At 37.0% G+C, this 25,597-nt stretch overlaps 2 protein-coding genes across 3 annotated transcripts in view; both read left to right on the plus strand.

The window, feature by feature from the left end:
• LOC142337592 (START domain-containing protein 10-like) overlaps positions 1–25,597 on the plus strand; it is a 308,346-nt gene that overhangs the window by 75,333 nt on the left and 207,416 nt on the right. The gene's annotated exons all lie outside the window — the stretch shown is intronic.
• LOC142338044 (uncharacterized) lies at positions 22,388–25,417 on the plus strand. The gene is made up of 2 exons (XM_075387676.1): positions 22,388–23,248; positions 23,582–25,417. The coding sequence occupies exons 1-2, from the start codon at positions 22,388–22,390 to the stop codon at positions 25,415–25,417; spliced, it is 2,697 nt and encodes an 898-aa protein (XP_075243791.1).

The following is a 25,597-nucleotide window of genomic DNA, read 5'->3' on the forward strand; positions in this document are numbered from 1 at the left end:
AACACACCGTCAGGTTTGCCCTGCAATGGGTACGAAATGTAATCACTGTGGTTTGCAAAACCGTTTTGCTAAGGTATGTCGACGAAGGCTTAACAATACACGAAATACTCAACAAACCAATCGCATTAACACTGTAGAATCTGCTGAAACATCTAATCAAAATTGAAGTCAGGAAAATCAGAACGTCAATTATATCAATTATAATGAACAAATTAATTCAGACTATGATTCCTCGGATGATAATTACGTTGCAACCGTCGAAAATATTAGTTCACCAAATATAGCACTGAAAAATATGTCATTAACGATTGGAAACACAAATTGTGATTTACTTCTCGATTCCGGTAGTGGTTGTACTATTATTAATATGTCACTTGCAGGAGAAATAATGTTTAATTGTGCGCAATCACAATGGTCGGAGAAAAAACCACTAGAATTGAGGTCTTTTTCTAACGACATTGTTCAACCTCTTGGCACTTTAAAAACGCCGGTAAAATGCAATGATTGGAATATTCAGAAAGCAAAAATCACAGTCGTAGCTGATGGGTTTCGACCAATATTAGGACGAGATCTTTTTGATCAGTTAGGGATCACAATATCTCAGAAACCTTGTCCGAAAACAGAAGTCAATAACATAGATGAACCTTGTGCAATAAAGAGATCACTTGCAAAGGAGCTTCCCGATTTGATATCCCGAATTGGAAAATCAAAAAACTATTCGGTTAACTCAAAATTCCACAAAAATTATCGAGTTAGACATTAGAAAGGACGAAAAGTGCCGATACACATTCAACCGAAAGTGAAAATTGAACTTGAAAAACTATTAAACGAAGGACATATAGAAAAATTAAACAAATGTTCTGATCAATTTTTCATATCCCCAATTGTCATTACGGTAAAAAAGGATCAATCAATCAAAACAGCACTTGACTCCAAAATTTTAAATAAAGCTATTCATAAAAACAAGTATCAAATGCCCAATATAGATTCGCTAATTCAAACAATCTCGCAAACTCTGTCAACGGCGCCGCAAGAGACTGCTTATTTTACGACTCTTGATTTGCAGTACGCGTATGGTCAACTTAAGTTACACAGTGATACGGCCCGCCATTGTAACTCTAATATTGTTAGCGGAGATATGACTGGCACATATCGATTTAAAACTGGATTTTACGGCTTAACGGATATGCCAGCTGAATTCCAAAAAGCTATTGATTGTACCCTTGCTGGTTTGGATAACACTTTCTGTTTCTTGGACGATATATTGATTGTGAGCTGAGGTAGAATCGAAATACATCTGGATTTGGTACGAAAATGTCTAATAAAACTAGATCGAGAAAATCTGCGAAGAAATCTTGCGGAATGTCATTTTGCAAAAGAAAAGATTGAATGTAAAAGATTGAAAAGATTGAAAAGATTGTAAAAGATTGAAAAGATTGAATAAAATTACACAATCAGGAGGTGTAACTCCACTTTCAAGTAAAACGGATGCAATTGGAAAATTATCAGCACCTATTAACCTTAAGAAACTTCGATCGTTTATGGGTTCAGTACACCACTTAGGAAAATTTATTCCAAATTTGTCACAATTATGTTACCCCCTTCGACCTTTGCTTAAGAAAAATTCAAATTTTCTTTGGACGGACGAGCATAAAAAACAGTTCTCTTTGATAAATGAACAAATCGCGGAAACCACTGAAAAAAAAACACTTTAACCCGGAATTAGAAACACGAATTAAATGCGATGCCTCACGCAAAGGTTTGGGATGCGCATTGGAACAACGAACACCTAATGGTTGGCACACAGTAGCATTTGCGTCACGATTTTTGAACTCTGTTGAAGACAGATATAGTATAAATGAGCTTGAACTTTTGGGTGTTGTCTGGTCCGTGGAACATTTCAAATATTATTTGTACGGCAAACCTTTTACTGTGATAACTGATCATAGAGCTCTTCTCTCAATCATTAGAGAAAACAGGTCTAACAAATCATTTAATAGTAGATTGACGCGTTGGGTAGATCGATTATTACCATTTGATTTTCAATTGACTATCTCCCTGGCTCAAAAATGGGATTAGTGGATTATATCTCTCGCGACCCGCAACAACAAGCAGCTGTTAATATATCTGCATATGACGAGCAATTTATCGTAGCTAAATTGGATGTAATTAAACGCAGTGCAAAACGCTTCTTATTAAACGCCGAAAATTACGTCGATTTCGCAGCGCGAAATCCACTTACAAAAAACGTCATAAATAGTCCAAATTCCATTAATAACTTGTGCAGTGAATTCGCACCGCGAAGTCCAGAATGTTCTACAAGTACGCAAAATGATAACCCAATTAGCGAATTAAAACCAAATATTTTAAATTCCAACCCCAAAACCGAGACAGCTAACATCTCTCCCTCGCTTTTTTCCTTGAATCGATCCACTGAACAGTCGTTCTCTAAATTAAACAATTTCCAACGAATAGCCACGAAATTCAGTAACGTATACATGATGTCGCAATCAAATTCCGATGATGAAACCTTGATGACAGTCAAGCAATCGACTCCTTCAAGAGTGCGATTTGCAGAACAGGGACCTTCAAGCAGCACCCGCCACTCCAATCACGCCCACGACCGATACAACAGCCACTTCTCCTTCAGCCACTTCGCCTTCAGTAGACGACCTCTATCTGAGCTCCTTCAATTTCGCCCTCTCTAAAATCTTCTCCAGCTCCTTGATGGCCAGCCCGACAACTAAGGACGCGATTTTGAAAGAGATTCGCGATTGCATCATTACCGACAATGAAGATAGATGCAAACAAATCTCACCCTACATCCATTCCTTCTGGAAAGACTTGCATGTGGAGAAGGGCTGTGTTTGCATAGACGACAAGATTGCCCTTCCCCATGCGATCAAAGACACCTATGTTGACGCCATCCATGCAACTCATCCTGGCACTTGGGGGATGACCGATATGGCAACACACGCGTGGTGGCCATATATGCACAGGGACATAGCTACAAAAACTGCAAAGTGCAACCCCTGTGTCAAGATTGGTAAAAATTTAAAATCTATTATACCTGCTAATAAATGGGCACCATTAAAGTTATGTAAAGTTACAAATGAAGAAATTCAAATTGATTTTGGAGGACCCATTTATAATGAAAAAAATCAAGAGATTTACTTTCTTGCATGTATTGACCGATTTTCGAAGTTCCCAACAGCAGAAGTATTTGATAGAGCTAATGCAGATAATTTTTTGAAATTTACTCAAGAGTACATTTTGCTACACGGTATACCCCGTGCAATTAGATTGGATCAAGCTCGATGTCAAACGGGATATCAACTTAAAGCATTTTTTAGTCAAAATAACATACAGCTAATTGAAGCGCGAATACACGATCACAGAGCCATTGGCTTGGTTGAAAGGGTAATTCAAACAATCAAGAATCGCTTAGCTTGCATTAAAAAGGCGGCGCGAAATCAATTCAATATGAAAGCCTCATTAAACTCAAAAATTTATTAGATACGAATATGTCGTCAAAAGACCATTAATATATCACCATTTGAGGCACATTTTGGCAGAAAAGCGAATACGCCATTAAGTAATATAACGACTAAACCAGATCCAAAAAGTCTATCTTACAAAAACATTTTAAATAAATATTTAGATTTGGAGACTGTCAGATGGGACGAACTTATCACAGACGATAACTGGAACAACGAAGAACGTAGCGACATTGAGATAGAGGTGAATAAAAACAAACTGGGCAAAGATGCGACGAAACGACAAAAGGAGGACCCGAATAAGGAATCAAGATTGATTTCCCATCCAGATGTCGGACAACCTGTACCCCGAACGGAAGCGTCATTGGAGGTAAAGCTGGCGAAAAAGAGACCCCGCACGAAAAGATCGAAGAAAAGTCTTGATGGCCTATATGACGTCTTAGCACCAGGATCCTCAGTGATCAAGACTAGCGAACATACATCAGTCATTAAAGAACCTGGAAAGAAAGACGTGACAATCAGAAACTCTAATCTAGCAAAGTTTGGGACGAAGGCGGAACGTGAGACAGAATTACAGGAGTATGCTAACCGACGCCCAAAATTACCGACGGGTAAGACAACAGAAGAGCTAATCAGCCACCATGCAAAGGAATCCAGAAAGAAGTTAGAAGGGGGAAAACGAGTGAAGCATAGGAAAGTGGCAGATGATGTTAGTACAGTGTCATCAATTCATTCAAATGTTACACGCGCCTTGCGTGTACGAATGCAAACAAAACCTAAAAGACAACTGTCAACGGCACCGCCAAAGCAACCCACCGAATTGAGTAGCGATTTCGCAGTGCCAATGGAATTGCCCACCACAAGCATTTTTATAGCGGAGCCACCTAGTAGGCCAAAACGAAAAGCAGCTACAAAGGCATCCGTAGCATTAATCCCAACAAAACGAAAACGCTCCACAGTATCGGTTACAGCATCGGATGAGTCTGCGACTTCAATCCAAACTTGCACTCCCTCAACTTCAAGTACTGGTGCAATTGGGAAACATAAAAGACGACAAAATATCAAGAAACAACAAATTGAGATTAAATCAATAATTTCCGCTATACAAACAGCCGCAGCACAATCTAATCAAGGGGAAACTAATTTTACAGTTGGCCCATGTTCTCCGACACCTTCGTACCCTACCCAATTTTATGTCTCACCCAATTATGAAGAACCAGATTTTGTCGATGACGCTTGGCGAGGCTGAGAGATATTACGAAAGTGAGAGTGATTAAAGTACGTTTCTCGAAAACTGTTGCTGTTGCGTTTAAAACTCTGATTAAAACATTATAGTACTTTTTGTTTGACCAGTACATATGATTATTATTTTTCTGATGAATAACTTTGTCATTTATTTTCGCCAAGGGGGAAATGTGGTACAATAGTACATATTAGTTTGGGGCTATCGATTTTGGTGTAGCTAAATAAGTTCATTTTATGTTTAAATTAATTTAGTTCATTTCATCTACATTATTTTGTTCATTCATTTAATTCTAGTTTTGAAGATCGAATCTTAAGTTTTCATACTTGTAAATTTGTTTACATCCTGTGCATGATCTTCTGTCTGTTCACATTGTCTCGTGATTGTAAGTTGCCGCATTTGAAATTGTAATCTTATGAACAAATTGTTAATCAGTTTGTTAATTTTATCTAGATTCATTCTTCATTTTCGCAATTCAAATTAGTCGACTCTCTCTTTAACTAGAATCCGCTCCGCCAAAAGTCTTATTTTAGACGAGTTAAATTTAATTGTGTTTCGCTAAGCGAAATACCCAATTAATAATCAAGTGTAATTTCGCTACGCCAAATCCGCCTATATTCTGTAACCAGAATATTCAATTCACAAGCAACAAAATTTAGCGTCGATTCGCTCCACCAATTAACCCATAAATAGCCGTTGTAGAATAAGCTAATCGGCGTCGCGAATCATCTCATTCCTACAGATAGCAAATCTGTATGACAAACTCCATGAAAAAGGCGAGATTCGAGAAAAATTCATTAATTATTTATTTTAAACGTGACTGGCTTTCCAATAACCCCACTCAAAACTCGCTACAGTCATTTTATCGATCGGTCAAAATTGACTGAAGAAAAAAACAGTTGAATATGTAGCTCATCCCCCACTAAGTTTTATCGAAAATAAATATTTGCCAGAAAGTTTACAGACAAAGTTGGTTTTTGGAATTTAGTGTGTACACAGCTACACCCAATTTGAGAAAATGTTTTTAGCAGCTTTGGAGCAAACCTTTTCTTGAGAGTCAAAAAGTAATGAGAAACAAGTGAATAATGGTCAAAGTTCAGCGGATTATTTAAGAGATCTTTAGTTCCTTAAGAAATCAACTAAAAGAGTTGAAAATATTAGTGTTATCTGCTAATATGCAAAATATGATATTCATGTATCCGTTGCTATCGCAGGGTGCATAATATTTGAAACCCACAAGTGTGCGTTTCTTATCTTTGCATCATCACTTCCTATTTAAAGGTATGCGTTCTATATCGGGTGGTGATATATAGCATACTAGGGGACAATATCAGAAAATTATGATTAAAGCTTATGTGTGTTTTCCTTCACATATGCTTATGACAGTTTACCTTTATTCATTCACAGCGCTTATTAATCACTTCAAGAAGAATCAAATTTTTTAATGTGCAAAAGTTCAAAAATTATTCAATAAAAATGTTTAATTCAGTTGTCCGTCTTTAATTAAAAAACTGTTGATTATAACTCTTAAGAGTAAACATATGAACTTCATTGGGTGCAAAATTTTTTGGCCTGACATCCGTGGTTCAATCGCAAAAAAAAACAAGTTTAATGTGGAAGCGTTTATTTGTCTCTCAGATTAGATAGCAAAAAATTGAAAATTTTGAAGCAATTTAAGACATAAATAATTTGAAGCGAAAAAAGAAAAAGTTTTCTTCATAGACCAAAAAAATTTTCCGAGGACTTTTATGACGAATGGCGAATATGAGGATTTATCGATACTATATTTTTTGCAAATGATGAACAAATTATACATAAATTTCGAAAAACTGATGCATTATGTTCAAACCGTAACAAAAATGCGAAAAGTCATATCGAAATCATATTCAACTAATGTTACTGTAGAAATGGACTTTCTATCTCAAGATATCTTAAAAAAAATTAAGGAAACTTAAGAAATTATAGCAAAGTACTAACCTTGGGTTATTTCTCGGAAGTTTCCATTTAAATTATAGTAAAAGAATAATGGCTATGTCAGTTAGAACTGTATAAATGGTTTATTAAACAGATATTGATTTTGATTAGTAATGATAGTTCTGACTTTGTCTAAACTGAATGGACTAAGAACCTTTGAAAAAAAATAGGATCTTTCAGCTCAACTTAGAGGTGACATAGCAAATTGGGGATAAATTTAATTCAACCCTGTGATTTTTTGGGTCTTTTCCGCATAAGATTAGTTCAAAAAAAATCGGACATGATTATATCTCTATTGTTTACTTTTGCGGAGTATATATAGCTTGATTTTTGTAGATTTTTAGAGCATATTTTCAATTTAATTTTGTAAGTAAAGTCTCTCCTTTCTGTTGGTAAGACAGAACTCGTAGTTAGATTTCGGCTTGTCTTTGATATAATTTTCTCAGTAGGCATAAGTACTAGAAATTAGCTGATGTAAGTTAATTTTTTCTAAGTATAAGATTGTTCCTATTTTTCTTTATAAGTTTATTAAAACAGAAGGTCTTTAAGAGAATTAAAGTCGCCTAGAGGGCTAACTTAGAGAAAAATAATACTTAGGAATTATTTTCAGAACTTGTTGGAATTTAGAGGCTAAGGCCCCCGAACCACCTTAACTGAATTTTAAATTCTACTTTGGCGACAGAGATGGGATTAATGGATTAGAGAGGGTTTAGTGGAAGGGAGAGATGTTAAGATTATTATCAGTTCTTTTTAACGATTAAACGAATGATGTTTCGCATAAAGTCTTATTTTGTTTTCTAATACTCTTTTCTTGTGCTTTTAAGCAATGAGTCAACGTGTTCAAGAATTGATCTAAAAGTCGGCATCATAGCAAACACCTAGATTCCCTGTTTATATCAGTCATCGAATGATATAATCGTTCAACCGCCCGAAAAACAATAGATGTCCGGGCACGGTTATCCAAAGGGCGAATCGTTGACCGCGTTTGTTATGAACGTTTTAATGGAGTAGTTTTTATCGACCCAGTTTCTTGATTCTAAATTAACTTGCTAATTTACAATCTTCCTTATTCTCAACAGTATTAGTGTTCCCTTTGTTTCAAATTTTCTAAGTTCTTAGGATTATTCGTTAGAGTTGGTGTAAACTCAGAAATCGAATAGAAAATTAGAAAAAAGCCAAGATACACTCTCAAGAAAACACTTTGATCGATACCAGCTTTGATTTAGTCAGGAATAAGGTCTCTACTAAGTTTGCAGTATTTTATTTGTATGTAAAATGTCTTGGAGTTAGAGTTTGTCCTCAGTTCAGAATACAGCATAGCTACTCTAGAAAATATAGATGGTTTTACAGAGATCACTACACTAATAGCTAATAAATATTAAGTAACTAGGAGAGTCATAGAAAAGATATATCGCAAAATTGGTACTTTGGTCCGCAAACTTTACTCTCCTTTCAAGTAGTTCTGCAGTAAAGCAAATTCGAGTCTACTTTTGTGTACTTTGATATTGTTACCCTTTTTTCAAGGAGACCTGTTTTCTTTTTTGCACGTTGACAACATTCAAAACAATTTTGTAGTGGCTGTTGCGCCGCTAACTCTGTTTGCTTCCGAAGACATGCATTGAATGTTTCCAGAAAGACAAGACACAAAGTGGCGATGTGGTTCAACAAAAGGCAGAACAGGTGCTCACCATAGTTCTACAACACTATGCTAACCAACATCGTCAGAATCATCTTCAATCGAGAACCAGAACGACAGACACTGACCCCTGAAATGGGGTTCAACGCACTGCTAGGCGCAATTAGAGAGTTCCCAAATGCGAGCTGTGACCCAAAGAGTTGAATCGTTCAGTAGAATTATAATGTATAAAGCAACAATGTGGTGCTAAGGAGAGTCTAATACTTTGATTGGGCAATGCGTTGAAACATTTGGAGTTCTGTAGATTGTTGACGTTTAGAGAGATTATAGACACAAGGAAAGAAACTACTGAAACAACTGTTTTCCAAATAATTCTAACGAAAGTGCAGTGTATTTTTTGTTCATGTCTATTTCTTGTACTTTATGTTTTTGTAACTATTCGGGAAAATATTTAGGTCCGAGAAGGGGGTGAAGAAATGGGATTTCTTTTTAGGATATCTTAAGAACATTAAGAAAACTTAAGAAAATATAGCAAAGTACTAACCATGGGTTATTTCTCAGAAGTTTCCAATTAAATTATAATGAAAAAATAAGGGCTAAGTAAGTTAGAACTGTATAAGCGGTTTATTAAACAAATTTGATTTTGATTAGTTATGACAGTTCTGACTTTGCATAAACTGAATGGATTTAGAATCTTTAATGAAACTTAAGATTTCTCTGCTCAAATTAGAGGTTACCTACCAAATTGGGGATAAACTTAATTAAACCATGTGATTTTTTTGGGACTTTTTTGCATAAGATTAGTTTATTAAAAAAATCAGACTTGCTTATACCTCTATTGTTTACTTTTGCGGTTTATATATACCCCATGATTTTTGTAGATCTTCAGAGCTTCTTTTCAATTTAATTTTGTAAGTGAAGTCTCTTCTTTCTGTTGGTAAGACAGAGAGTTTGTAGTTAGATTTCGGCTTGTTTTGGATATAATTTTCTGATTAGGCATAAGTACTAGAACTTTGCTGGTTTATGTTAACTTTTTCTAAGTAGAGGATTGTGCCCGTTTTTTTTATAAATTAGTTAGGCCAGAATGTCTTCAAGAGAATTAAAGTCGCCTAGAAGACTAATTTAGAGAAAACAATACTTAGGAATTTTTTTCAAAACATGTTGGAATTTAGAGGCTAAGACCCCCAAACCTCCTTAGCTGAATTTTGTGTTCTACAGTTATTTTCTTTCCTCTCACTCTGCACGTTTCCTCACATTCTAAAACAAAACGGAGAGTGGTAATCACCTCAAAATATTTGCAAAAAATCTGGTCCCAGGGCAAAATGTTAAAAATTAAAAATTTTGTCGATTTTTAGTACTAATTTTTTTATGGACTTTATAATCAAACATTCGATTGGTCAGATTTCTTCAAGACAATACATAACCAATTGCAACCTTAATGTACTCTAATAGCCAGTTTTTAAATGGACAATTTTGAGCTCAATTAAACACGCAACGTGCACAGAAGACCTCAATGTAGTCAAGCCTCCGTGTTTTCAAAACACTTCGAGAAGATAAATTTGAAAATAAAATCTTCAAAAAAATCTTTTATGGTTTCCAATAGCAGCGAGAACAACTTTCTGCTATTCAATCTGACAAAAAGGACTGAAATATGATAGTTTTGTAATTTTGCTGCGTTGTCTGAACTTTAAACTGAATAGGGCTAAGCTGCAAAATGACCAATTCTTTAATCTATTTGTTAGATTCAATCAACGGTATTTCTTCTCCTCAAAGACAGTTTTGTGGAAATATTACAATTATTAAAGATCAGGGTGCAGATCTGGAGCATCTGTCAGGTGAGGTTGATTCTCAAAGGAACCAAATAATTGAACTACAGGTTGAGAATGAAATTCTTTTGGAAATTAAAGTGCTTGCATCAACGTATTTTGAAAGCGAGACGATATTTTTCGAGATTGTTTAAAAATTTTTGGGACTGAACGCAAATTATTCATGGCAGGGAGACTTACATCTATTTAACAACATAATGGGAGTAAATATTAGAGAAAGTACCGCATTTTTTTTACTCAGTAATGGTCCCAAAAAACCAATTATTGGAAAATTTTTGTATGATAATCAACGCCAATTTGACAAAACAGATGTAAATTAGAACAGCACAAAGCACCCTGGGAAGTCGTATAACGATTGTTGAATCGCTAACGTTGAACGACATATGTTTATCTTAAATAACCTGAAATCGAAATCTCTTCGTTTCTACTCGAAAAGAACACGTTTACACTAACTGAGAATAAACTGTTAAAGGCAGTCAAGTTGAATTCATGAAATAGAAATGGATGCTATTGCTGCTGGCAACAGTTGCTTCGCAAATCCTTTGAAAATTAATGAGAATTTGGGAAATTTTGGGTACGATTAAAAGAGTAGCTCCTACCACACGATAATCTGCGTACACCAAGAAGAACATGGCGAGGACACTAACTATAAACTGGTCAGATTGGTCAGTTTTATCCAATGAATCGGACTCCTTTGTCAACTCGGCCTGCAAAACCTATCTATTTAAAATCCTGCGATGCAAACAAAGAAACTAATTCAAACATCGACAGCGTGATATCCTGTAATCGCCCTGTGTCGTCTCTTGACGCTGATAATATAATAAAATGAAATCAACAAACATTGAATGTTTTTTTTCTTAATATTTCATCACTTCAAAGCAATCACGGCCAGCTTGAAGTCTTTTCAGCATCTGTTAACAATAAACCAGCTCAAGTTGCCTAGTCTGAAACTTGGTTTAAGTCTTTTGATTCCCTTAAAATGTATCATTTGAACAACTAACAAGACATTGTTGTAAGAAACAGTGGAAATCGAGGCAAAGGTCTTAGTATTTTTATCCGTGAAGACATCACTTTTGAAGAGGAGAGTTTTGATTTTGACATAGGGCATTTGAGAGTCAAATCTTTGGAAATTAAGTACTCCTAATTCTGGTTTTGTATAGGCCACCTAAATATGATTGGAACGTGTTCTCAGAACATTTTTAGATCCTCTTGACAGAAATTAGAGAACTGAAGGCTAAAACATACATTGTTGGACACTTTAATCTTGACGAATAAAACTTAGAACTTAGAAATTTCAATGATTTGAGTTACCAACTAGTGTTTTGATCTGGTAATTCAAAATAAAGACCCCACTTGAGTGACATCTATGTAGCAAAATATTTAGACCATCGCATAACACATTTTGCATGTGAGACTAACACAGTAAAATGCAAAATAAGTTACCATCACGGAATTGTTATTTTTTTTTGTAAAACAAAAGGCCACCAAAGGTAAAGATAAAGCTGGAAAACGTCGTATAAGAGGCGTCAAGAATATTCCCAATTCGGAGAAAATCTTTTGTAAGATGCTCCTCTGCATGAATTGAACGAATTTGATAGAACATGCTTTCCGTCTTTCGTGCGTAGATCGTCAAAAATCAAACTAGAATAACTTGATAGTTTTTGTGAGGTTAAATTCGTAACCAGAGCAATTCAAAGAACTGGCTTGCAAACAAGCACATTAATCTTCTAGCACAAAATTTGCTTCGTTACAAGTTAATTGTAAATCAGTCATCACAAAACCACGTTAATTGTGTCAGTACGAAAAATGGTTTTAATTGACGCGAGAAGATATGCAAAAACTCTATGACACAAAAACTCGTTGACTGTCAAAATACAGGGTTCATGGTCAGAGTTTTTAACTTTTGAGCAGAAAAGAACAACGAACTGATCATCGGAACGAAGTAGATGTGGAAGCTATAAACAATTCTTTTTGGTAAAATTGGGAAAACTTTTTGCCGTTTCAATATAAAGCCCAATAACAGATAAAAAACATTGATTCAAATTGCTTGCAGCAAACATCGGCGAGCCTCTGTTTATGTTATTAACAAACCTATAGATACTGGAGAGTTTCCGGACTTCTACAATGTAGATGATGTTACAATTTTACACAAGTCTGCATCTAAAAAACGGATTGTTGTCCTATGATGATTAAAACGCTCTTAATGTCACTTTCGGATTTGTACCTCTAAGTGTGATAGGAAAGCCACAAGCAAGTACTCCATTTTGTGTAGGAACGTCCTTTTAGAGTGAGTCTTTTACAGAGAGAGATTTTTCACTAAAAGTTTCCTAGAATTTTAAAGTTCAATTACCTATTTCAATTATCTTTCTCTCTTACCTTTTTCTCCTAATCTTACTCTTCAAAAGTTCTTTTAAATCCACTTTTTTCTTAGCTTAAGCTTTTTAAGTAGCTTTTTTAAGTTGCTCTCTCCTTTACTGTAGAGCCCTTTGTTTTCTTCACAAGGGTAACGACAAAATTCTTTATTGAAAAAAATTGCCCGGATCTAGACTCTAGGGAGAGCCTTTGAAAAATCAGAACATCATTTAGGCTGATTTTCAACATGAGCCAAAATGAGAGACTTTTATCTGAGGCCAGACTGACAGCAGAAGAATCAACGCAAGATGAAAGCGATTTTATTGAAGTGCGGAATAAAAGAAAACGATTCAGAAAACAACCCCAATCAAAAAAGTAAGACCTACGGTTGTTTCAATTGATCCAAGACCATCAAAAATTCAGTTTGCAAGAGCGATCAAATTTTGTAGCCGTCAAGATAAAGCAAACGAGAGAATTGAAGAGCAATACCGATTTCTTCATTCAACCAGAGGACCTTGCTTCTAGAGAATGCCTAATTCTGTCACTAAATCTAAATCAGGCCTATCCAAATGCCAAAGTGAATGCCAGGAAAACACTTCCTAAGCCTAAAACAAAACCAAGTTTTGGTCATTGTAATCGTTCATCACAGAGATACTGAAGATGAGTTAAAAGAAGAACTTTTAAATAACAATACAATGAATATCACCAAAGTTTCACGAATAAAAAGTCAAGCAACTGGCCAACCAACAAAATTAATCCGTGTGATTACGGAATCAAACAATCAAGTCAATGCATCTCAAAAACACTGCGTAAAAATAGGCTGGCAACTATACCGTTGTGGAGCAAGCCGAGAACCACCACATCTAATGCAATGTTTCAAATGCCAAAAAATTAGCCACTCAGCAAGGGAATGCAGTAAAGTAGTTCGATGCCGCCGCTGCTCGCAAGATCATAGTGTTAAAGAATGCACTGTTGCAAAAGAAAAGGCAAAATGCTCAAACACTGGTGGTGCTCAAGCGACAGTTTATCGAGGCTGTCAAGCATATGAGAACAAGTTAGCAGAGGCCTCGAAAAAGAATCAACCGTAGCCAACAAATTGAATCCTCAAGCAAACACTAAGCTAACACCATCAACTGAAAATGTTGCTGTTCTAGTAGCTGAGGTTTTGAGCAAAATACGAAGAGCTCTTAACACTATGTCGTGCAATGACATAATAAATATTGTCTCTAACAGCGCCTCACGCATCTTCAATGAGAAAATTGATGGCCAAACAATACATGACAGCATTAAAAGCGCGAATACAGCTCCTGTTACAACAGTACAGACAAACAAATTACCAAACAGCCAAAATTTTTCGCGAAATGGATATGCTCAAAATTTCGCAATAGAACTGTTGCGGACCTAACAACAAAAAAGCGATTTGATTTTATTTTCAGCAGAAGAACACATAGATTTGCTTGAATGAAGTTAAGAGCTGGAAAAAAAAAACATCTCTCAGCAACTACATCGTTGCGAAAGAAACCTGCAACATCGGTCATCATGACTCTGCTATCTTAGTGAAGAAGAGCATTGTTATCAAGCGAACAGAACCAGTTGAAAAAGAAACCGTAGCAATGGATGAACACTAGAAACACTAAAAATTTGCTTTAAGTTTTCACTTTTGATGATTTTTTGAAATTTAACTGCTCATATATCTCCTGGAAAGCCGCTGTCAACCGAGAAAACATTTTCAGGAAAACTGAAAAATTTCTTCAAATGAGGCAATTTCATTGCTCCCCACCAGGACCTAAATTGCGCCAAAGATTCTGAAAACTGTGAAAAGCTGTTTAATATTATTGACGAGGGCACTTTTAATCTGCTGAACATCGATTATCACACCTATCAGTCATCTGATGTAAAATACAAAAATATCTTAGGTCTGCACTTTTGCGATAATTCACTTTTTACGCATTTCAATAATTTTCAAGTATCAGAAGATCTGAGCAGCGATCACAAAAAATACAATTACCACAATTAACCTAAGAAAAAGCTTGATTTGTCAATTTAAATCCAAAATGAACTACAGAAAGTTTAGAAAAAACGCACAAAAGTTATAGAGATTATCAAATCTCTGGCCAGCGAAGTATCCAAATTAGGATGATATAAATCAGTTCAACAACAGTTTAGTTGAACTAATACACAAATCTTTGGAAGACTCTTCCATCAACAAGAAAGAGTTCACCTTCAGTGTTGAGACCCAAAACCTGATTAAACTGAGGAGAAGAAGGGGAAGAGAGCTCAAATAGCCGGCTGGCGATCACCATACTTCTTTAGGAACGGAGGTAAATTTCCTACAGAAAGAAATAAAACACTCAATGAGGAGGTCAGAAGACAGAGAAAGAACAAAGTCTTGCAAAATGATAAGAGTAGCATTCTTTCTGGAAGGCAATAAAAGATCTAACGAATAAAAATGATCCCAAACAAAAATCACTATAAAACCCAAAGCTATTCTACAAAGACTGCGTGGCGCTCACAGACAAGGAGAAAAGTGAAAAGTTCAGACGGCTGCTAAAGGCACAATGAAAAATCACGAGACGGAATCATCAATATTTTCCGAACTCTGTGACAACATTGAAAATGAAACCAAAGCAAAAATAAAAACAAATGAAGATATTGGACAGCTTGGTATTGGTAAGAAATTGTGTGTTGTAACCACAATGTGTTTTGTAACAAACTCATTAAAGAATTACCTACAAATGTTAAAGCCCTTGCCCGTCTCCTCAAATCCAGCTCCATAAACAACGCGTATCTTCCAGTTAACTGGAAAAAAATACCAAATAAAAATGATACCAAAACAAGACAAAGACCGATAAAAGGCCGAAAACTAACAATTAGTTTTACAAGTTGCATAGCCAAAATATGTGAAACTGTTGTGAAAAAAATCGTTATGGTTTATTGTGAAAGCCAAAATATACTCGGCGAGACTCAGAGTGCTTACAAGAAACAACGCTGCACCACATAAAACATCATTAAACTCACTCAGCACGTCATTGGAGCCTTTCAGTGGTGTGAAATGGTTGGTTTTGTATGCTAGAATGACAAAAAAGCATTTGATGCTGTATTGTGCCTAGGACTTGCTAACAAATTGAATTCGATTGGGCTAGATTGTTCAGTCATAAGGTAGATAAATTCATTTTTATCACAAAAGAACGTGTTTGAGAAAACAAACTCTACTCTCAATCATAGCTTCAGACCGACAGTTGGAGTACCTCAAGGGAGCGTAATTGGTCTTATTCAATTTTGTCTTACACGTCATTCATTTGCTTCAAATAAAAGCCCAGTCTCACAGTTCGCTGACAACTCTGCCCACTGCTATAGGTTACGATCCCCCAAATTAATTCAAAAACATCTCCAACCAACACTGAACAGTCTAATTGATGGGTGCAACGCACTGAAAAACAAAACTAACCAGACTAAAACTCTTTACCTGATCTTTAAAAAACCCTTAAAGAAAGAAACTTCTCTTGAAATTAACATAAAAGAAATGCACTTTCAGAAGGCAAAATTGATAAAATTCTTGGGTATCGTTTTCATTCCACACCTCAAGTGGAATGAATATTGCAAAGATTTAGTTAGAAGAGCGAACGCCAGGCTATTTCTACTCTGGAAGCTTAGTAACCTAAACATTAATGAAGGAAGTCTAATTTTGGTTTACAAATCTTGGATCAGACCACTATCTCTGTACTCAATTGCTTGCTGGCTGGATCATTCACATGCCCTTATCAACAAAATACAAAACGTGCAAAACCGGGCCGTAAGAATTTGCCTTCGAAAACCAAGATGGCACCACATTCAAAACTCTACAAAGAGGCAAACATGAAGTCAGTCAGGGAAATGCAGACCGAACTGGCCAACGGGTATATTCATAGGGCAATCAAACACAACATACTGTCTGTGTCAGAACTGGTATATAAGAAATAAAATTAAGAAAGAAAAAAACAACCCCTCTCAGCAACTACATCGTTGCGAAAGAAACCTGCAACATCGGTCATCATGACTCTGCTATCTTAGTGAAGAAGAGCATTGTTATCGAGCGAACAGAACCAGTTGAAAAAGAAACCGTAGCAATGTGGATGAACACTAGAAACACTAAAAATTTGCTTTAAGTTTTCACTTTTGATGATTTTTTGAAATTTAACTGCTCATATATCTCCTGGAAAGCCGCTGTCAACCGAGAAAACATTTTCAGGAAAACTGAAAAATTTCTTCAAATGAGGCAATTTCATTGCTCCCCACCAGGACCTAAATTGCGCCAAAGATTCTGAAAACTGTGAAAAGCTGTTTAATATTATTGACGAGGGCACTTTTAATCTGCTGAACATCGATTATCACACCTATCAGTCATCTGATGTAAAATACAAAAATATCTTAGGTCTGCACTTTTGCGATAATTCACTTTTTACGCATTTCAATAATTTTCAAGTATCAGAAGATCTGAGCAGCGATCACAAAAAATACAATTACCACAATTAACCTAAGAAAAAGCTTGATTTGTCAATTTAAATCCAAAATGAACTACAGAAAGTTTAGAAAAAACGCACAAAAGTTGCTCTCATCAACGCGCAAAAACGCTCTCATCAACAAGAAAGAGTTGACCTTCAGTGTTGAGACCCAAAACCTGATTAAACTGAGAAGAAGAAGGGGAAGAGAGCTCAAATATGCGGCTGGCTATCACTATACTTCTTTAAGAACGGAGGTAATTTTCCTACAGAAAGAAATAAAACAATCAATGAGGAGGTCAGAAGACAGAGAAAGAACAAAGTCTTGCAAAATGATAAGAGTAGCATTCTTTCTGGAAGGCAATAAAAGATCTAACGAATAAAAATGATCCCAAACAAAAATCACTATAAAACCCAAAGCTATTCTACAAAGACTGCGTGGCGCTCACACACAAGGAGAAAAGTGAAAAGTTCAGACGGCTGCTATAAGGCACAATGAAAAATCACGAGACGGAATCATCAATAATTTCCGAACACTGTGACAACATTGAAAATGAAACCAAAGCAAAAATAAATACAAATACGAAGAGAACAAAAATGCATTAAAAAAGTACACACAACTACGGTTCGAGTCCAACTCCAGCAACTTTGTTCATTTTCTTGAGGCATTTCTTCCATCCAATAAACGTGGGGCTGTGGACTACGAATCGTACAACAATAAACGAAAGAACGAACTTTTTTTCTCCGACTGCGGTCCGAGTACAGCTCAATTGCCTCCAACATTCCTTATTATAAATTTTTCCGCTTATTAACAATATGAAAAGCAACAGAACAATCAGACGTGTTACGAGTATTCGGCCAGCCGCTCGCCTAGTCAATTCGGGGCCAAATACAACTCAGTCTTTGTCATTATCTGTTCATCCCATTCAATTGTACTCATCTCTTCTGCCAGCCGCTTGCCTAGTCAATCCGGGGCTGAACAGACCACAACTGACACCAATATTTTATGCGTAAAAATTTACCATCAATTGCACCTTCCGTCAATGCCTCTCATTTCTACTTCACTTGTGATTGTTTTATTATTTTGTTCAACACTCCACTGATTTAAAAATATATTGCTGTCAGATTATAAACAAACAAATTTTTCACTATTGTGCTGCGTGTGGTTTGGATTTAATGTTTTATGGTTTAGGTTAGCGTAGCACTTTTATTTATCAACTTCTTAACTTTGTCATTTTTATTTTAAGGCTTTTTCAAGTCAGATACAATGTTTTTTTTTATTTTTTCTCCCTCTATTAATTTTAACCGTTACTTTTTTTCTCGTCAGTCTTTTTTCAACATCGAAGCAGGATTATTTGAAAAGAAAGCCACCGATGTAAGCCCCAGCTATAATTGAATCGAGCGGACAGTTATTATATTTGAATGAAGGCTGAATTTTTGTAGCATCGTAAAAGACACTTAGCACGATCCACTAGTATAACATCAGAACTGGGCGGTTCAGTACGAAACTGTTAAAATCATTTTATCGATCTCCATTTTAAATTCGCGACAACTTGAATATTGTAAGAACGAAGCTTTCAAACGAAAAACCTGCAGTTACATAGGTCAACTTAGTGCAGTGAACTATCACCAAGAAGAAACAGAACATCAAAACGTGTGGGTTCGAGTCCCACCCACGCCCATCGAATTTTTAAAGTATTCCCATTCAATTTTATGTTTTTTATTTATAATACTTACCTGAATAATTTTTCACACTCATTTCATACAATTTCCACGAGGCTAGCCAAGAAAACGATCCATTAGCATTTTTATACGTGAAGTTCAGCCAGCAGATGTCCTCCATGGTACTTGAAATGGCTGAGTGCATCTGAGGAAGAGTCAGTCTTTACTACAGTTAGATAGATTATTCAATCTTAACAAGAACTTTTCAAACTCAATTTTATAAACTCAAACTCTTCTTACTGTGTATATGACTTTTCTCACCTCTGTTTGTACATAAATTTTATTGTATTGGTCTGGCTATAAAAAAGACGAAGATTACTACAGGTCTATTAATCTCCATCAGTCGTCAGTAATGACTTTGAAAAACTTCTTCACAATCTATTTTGACTTTCGCTCTCCCACGTAAAAAGGTTTTTCCTATAAAATTTGAATTTTTTGCTCAATATAACAAACTTTTTACAGGTCTAAAAGCACTTAATTCCGTTGTTCCTCAAAGATCAACCTTACGTTCACCATTTTTCTGTTCTAAATCAAATATCTGCATTTGGTTTGTAATCAAGGATCAATAACACTCTTTACTGACGAAAGAGTTGTTTATGTTAAGGAAAACAAGAATCATATTGCGGAAACCTTAGAAAAAAATCCGCACGCCAGTGGATGATTGGTGCAAGAAGAGTAAGCTCACCATAAACGCTTGAAGTATCAAAGTAAAATAGTTTGGAAATTCACATTACAAAACCAGATAAATCTTGCAACAATTCTCTGAACTACGCTGATTCTATAGGGTATCGTGAAGTGGTTCCTCACAAAGACATACTTTTAAAGATCATAAAGCCTGACTACTAAAAAACTATCTAAATTCAACGGAAAACTATATAAAGACGTATTGTGTTTTCAAAGAAACTTCTGAGATTTTTTAACAGGTATCAAACCGAAGATGATTTATAGCTCAATGGCTTATGGATGTGCGTCAAAATTTTCATTGGACTGCAAAAAAGTCGAATGAAGTTAGACATTCGACAGACTGCTCTATCGAATGCAAAAAATTTCGTAGGACCAAATTTTTTCGAAAATATAAACAACGTTTGACCTTTTCCCGTACCAGCTGTCTAATTAAACAATTCATCAAATTATTGGCCAATCACCCCTAAAATATGATAATTATGAACTGAGCAGTAAGACCATCTCTACTAGAGCAACAAAAGAAAGGTTTATTGGCGTCGAAAAATCTCCACGCCACCACTGGACAAAAATCGAGCAAATCACAAACTTCAAAAATGAGTTTCCACAGTCTGACCTAAAAACTTTCCTTCAACCTCAGTTCCTGATTTTTATTCAACAAATGAAAACTTATATTCGTTATAATCGCAACTTAGTGAGCTCAATTTTCTGACGTTTTTGAAAAACCCTTATTGCTATTCCAACCGGCCGCTTGAAAAATTTCTGTCAGATTGTATTGCGTCCTTGTGACTACTAGTTTTTTGTATTTTTGAAATAAATATTCAAATATTCATTTCCTACCCAATCATGTGGTTTTAAAATATAAAACTGCGGACAAAAATTATTAAATAACTGAGTCCTTTAATGCAATTCTCAGATCACTTAAATTGTAAACGGTCCGTAAACGTTTAGCCCCCCCAATCCTTCCCCTTGTTACTTAGTTCAAATTTATTGAGTTCATATTCATAATCGCTGTAAAAGTCATATCTTTAACTTTGATTTTTCTTGACTTTCAATGCCAAACCTTTTTATTCATTATCATACATGAGTTTCATCGTGCCAAACTTAACTTTGATAGTAAATGCGGATATAAACCACACCTTTGTAAGCTATTATTTAACAAGCATACAAGCTTATAGAAGAACATACAGCAAAATAAACTCTTGAAAACCAGTCGTTGTCTCTGAAAGCGGATCAGACTAAAGAAAAGATAACAAATTTTGGCGCATCCTCGGTTTTAAAACCGAACCATCGACTCACAATACAGAGACAACTTAAAATTTCTGACTTGTAGTTTTTCACTAAAACTTTAAAAAATCCCACCACCTAGCTGAATTAAACGTGCTATAGATTTTTCCATCTGATATTTTAGCACTTCAAATTTCTAGGCTGTCAGGCTTTCTAAGTAAGTTACAGTTCGATGACCTTCCCCCTGCATCGTTCATTGCACTCCGAACATTATGATGCAATCCGCTCAATGCAGTTCTCTAGTCCATGCGGCTAGAGGTCCCACATTTGCTAATAAGATTGACTGGGGCCTGAGCGGGTGAGGCTGCGGGTTCTCTTTTGAACCAACGCATAGGCTGACGACGGGGATAGTCGAACATATAAATAGGTAGCAAAGCCTGATCTTTCTTAGATCATAGCACGTTCTAGTTCAGCTAAAACTCTCTGACCCTAAGTCTAGCGAAAGAGCATTTAAAATTTCAGGGTTCGATTAAGCCCTTCTTACATTCAAACAGATACTCTAGCTGATTCTGATTTACAGTTTTGTACCTGCTGACACGCAAGTGCAAAAGTTTTTGTTTCTTGGCACAAAATTTTCTAAAAGGTAAAACAGTATCCTCCCCTGGTTAGGGTGTTTCTCTGCGACCGTGATCAGACAAAACCCTCCCCACAGCGCGAAGCGTGCATAATATAATTTAATAGAAAAACAGCATTCCAGCAAGATTTGGTAAAACATAAGACAACCAAACCATTAATAGCTGTCCACAACAGCAGTATAAATAGCATTCAAGTTATTTTTAGATAAAAAAAAACAATTAATAAGCGTTCAAACAACATTTTAAGTGCTAACTAAAAGTGCAGTGACTCATAACACTCATAGTGCAATAATTTTTTTTTGTGAATGTCATCGTGCAACCATAACAAAGTAACCATTAACCAATGAGAAAAGCCAGAACCATGTCAAGCAAAACCAAAACAAAGTCAACCTCCAAGGCTCAACTCATGCAACTCTTGAGGTTCAAAGTCATTGAGTGGGAAGCAGCACAAGACCTACTCGACGAACAAATGCAACAAACAGAAGCAGCAACAGACCTCCAAGAGCTCGTTGACGAACTTCGACAGCAAAAAGCGGAGCTTGATCGCATGTGTAACGAACTCATAGAACAGCAGTTGACACAAGAAGAGTTCGACACTGTTGCTGCAGAGTCTGCACGGAGAAATTGCAAATGGCTGAGAACCAAACAAAAAGTCAGATTGCTTCATGGGTCAAACCATCAAAAGTTCATCTCTTCCGACACATCCTCGGAAGAGCCCAACAGAATACGCAGCAAGGTGGTTGTTTCAGGAAGCAGACGTAAACAACCAAGCGGAATGAGACATAAAACGCCAATGCAAAATGCAGGTGAAAACGCTGAGAGCTGGGATGAGGTGTTCAGTTCTGATGACCATGATGGTGTACCGTTCAAAAACAGTCATCGTGATCTTCAAAAAGAGAGAACAAGTGTAGAAAAATACAATGCTCAGCAACAGAAACCAAAAGAGAACAGGAGCATCGCAGCCTCAGTGAAGATGCGAAACAGGTTCAGAGTTGCCCGATTGTTGATGTGAATGTTCCAAATCAAGGTTTTGCTAACCTCAATATTTCTACCAATCAACCATCGGACACTGTGTACTGGAATTCCGGTACAGCAACCGGATTTCAACATCAAGCAATGCCTGACAATTTCACTCAAACTTTTGCAGAAAATCACTATCCGCGGGATCAGCAGCAGTCACGTCATTTGTTCGGTAGTCAAATGGATCACTCATTCCCAGATACAAACAAAATGATGAATGCTCCCAACGGAGAAACCAACCGTCACTTCAATTTCATGCCACAACAGTTTTCTGAGCAACAGTTCCAACAACGACCCCACAGTTCTGAATGGACCAACCATCAAGTGATGATGAATGCGTTCAGTCTACCAAAGATTAGTCTTGACCATTTCTCAGGCGATCTTTTGATGTGGCATCAATGGTACAGCTTTTTCAAGTCAACCATTCACGACAATCCAGCTCTTTCAACTGTTCAGAAAATGACATACTTGCAAAACTCGGTAACTCACAAAGCAAAAGACTTCATCGGTGGATACTCTTACAACGGAGACTTCTATGAGGAGGCCCTTCAGGAACTTATCAGAAAGTTTGGAAAGCCGCAGCATATTGTGAGTGCGTACCTCACACAACTTGAACATTGGCCTAGGACCAGAATGGATGATCCCAGCAGCTTTGTAAATTTTGCGTCCTTCCTCAGACGTTTGGTACAGACCTTTCGACTTCACCATTTTGAATCGGACCTGAGGGCTTCTGCGGTAGTTAAAGTTGCCAAGGAGAAGTTGACAACACCAATGACGATTCGCTGGAATCAACATGTAAGGAGCATGAGAATAGAGCAGCCAAATCTGGCTGACTTTGCAGATTGGATAAGCACATATGCAGAGGCTTGCGAGGATGTCTCTCCACAAAGACCACAAAGGACAGACCGGGTTGAACGGCCTTCCCAAGGCCAGAAACACTCCAACATAGTTCTTCAAGTCAGCTCAAATTGTCAACTATGCTCTGGGGATCACAACCTTGGTCGCTGAAAAGAATACCTGAGCAAGCCTGTAGCTGAACGTCAGCAATTGGTGAGGCATCACAACTTGTGTATCAATTGCTTGAAGAGACATGAGGGTGAATTTTTTAAATCAAAGATTCGATGTCTTGTAGACAGATGCAATGGGTTTCATCATTCAACTCTCCATCGAGACGACTTCAGGACTTTGCAGAGAAGTGATTTCCAAGCAACGAGTAAAGGGGGATTCCAATCCAGGAACAACCCGGTGTAGTCAAACTACGGTAGAAATTTCAACCATACAACGTCTCAGCTTTCGTCAACAACCAGTAACACGCCAAATACCAACAACAGAAGGGGATACAATCAAAACTGTTTCAACCCTCGTAATCCAAGCTATGGAAACAACAACTCACATAAAACTGCCAATCAGCAGCACATCAATACCCAGCAAACTAATGACAGAAGTAACACTCACTTTCAATCAGTGACTAGCAACGAACTGAATGATGATTCATCAAAACTTCCACGGGTGCAAAACCACACTTGTAGCAGAAATCGGGAACCCACATGGGTCAGAGCTTTTATTCAACTACAGGCAATACCAGTCACGCTCTTATACAAAGACTTCAACATAGAGACCTATGCACTTTTGGACAGTGGGAGTGATAATACACAGATCACACAAAATATTGCTGATGCTCTTCGGATTAGTGTCCCCAAAGATATACAACTTCCTCTAGCTTCGCTACATGGGGAGCACACAGTAACAACAGCTGATGTCATGATTGGAATTGGTTCACTTCACAGCTCAAAACCGGTGACAAATCTTCCTGTGTACGCAACCTCCATTGAGCAGTTCCAGATGCCAATTGTCCCCGCAGAAATGTTGAATAGACTTTGTAGAGACCATGATCATTTGGCAGAAATCAACTTCCCACAAATTCGTGACAACAAAATTGGAATACTCATAGGGGCAGATGCTTTTCTGGCTACTGTTCCAAGACATTTCACTACCGGCAAACCAGGAACACCCTACGGAGTCAACACACTGTTAGGATGGACTTTGACAGGCCCTGTGCCACAAGAGTACTTTCAACCAAATCATAAAGGAAGCAGCAACCACAACATCACTCTTTTCAACCATCTGAAGCGAGGTAGTGACGACCCGGACGAAAATCTTCTACATCTTTTTTGGACCTTTGAAGGTGTCAACTTTAGTCAAGGTTCTACGAAGGGACACAATGAAGAAGACCAGAAGGCAATAAAGACTTTGGCAGAGACCACACATCACAACGGGGAAAGATATGAGATTGGACTCCCTTGGCGAGAAAACGTCATGCTACCCAACAACTACTTCATGGCAAGGGTTCAGTGGCACGCCCTGCAGAAGCGATTAGAGAGAGACAACCAACTGAAGCAGAGATATATGACCACTATCTTTGATGATATGGATAAGGGATACATAGCAGCTGTTACGAACCAGGATGCAAAGAACATTTGGTACCTACCGCATCATCCCGTCATCAACAAGCAAAAACCAGACAAGATAAGACGAGTGACAAATGCAGCCTCAAAATACAAAGGGGTTTCTTTGAACGATGCACTGCTAACGGGACCGGACCTTCTGTGCAATCTACATGGACTTCTTCTACGGTTTCGTCAGTACAAGGTTGCAGTAACAGCAGACATAGAGGCTATGTTCATGCAAGTTGGAATCAGAGAAGAAGACCAAGATGCTCTCCGTTTTTTGTGGAGCGACAATAATCAGGAGAGGACATCCAAATACCAACGACTCATTTTTGGAGCAACATGTTCTCCTGCCTGCGCAATTTTTGTTCTGCAAAAGTGCGCCCACGATAACAGACAACAACATCCAAAAATCTTTGACTCAATCACAAAACAATTCCTCATGGATGACTTCATTCAAACATTCTCAACAGAGGAAGAGGCAGCAAATACAGCGACTGAGCTGAAACATGTTCTCAAAACAGGGGATTCAACCTCACCAAGTTTCTCAGCAATAACCCTGCTCTGCTGGAAAAGATTCCAGAGGAAGACAGAATTGGAGTTCCAAAGTTACAAAGGATACTTGGTCAAACATGGAACCCTGAATCCGATCAACTTCTTTTTGCGAAACCCAAACTGAGCTATGAAAGAGAGAATATCACACAGAGAAAGCTTCTCTCAATGGCTGCTTCTTTGTTTGATCCCATTGGAATAATCTCGCCTTTTGCAATTCGACTGAGATGCATCTTGCAAAAAGTCGTCAAAAAAGGACACAATTGGGACCAGCTACTATCAAAGGAACATTACGACAAAATTCAGC

The sequence above is a fragment of the Convolutriloba macropyga genome, chromosome 4, assembly GCF_964194025.1.
Source record: "Convolutriloba macropyga chromosome 4, txConMacr16.3, whole genome shotgun sequence".
NCBI classification, from domain to species: domain Eukaryota; kingdom Metazoa; phylum Xenacoelomorpha; order Acoela; family Convolutidae; genus Convolutriloba; species Convolutriloba macropyga.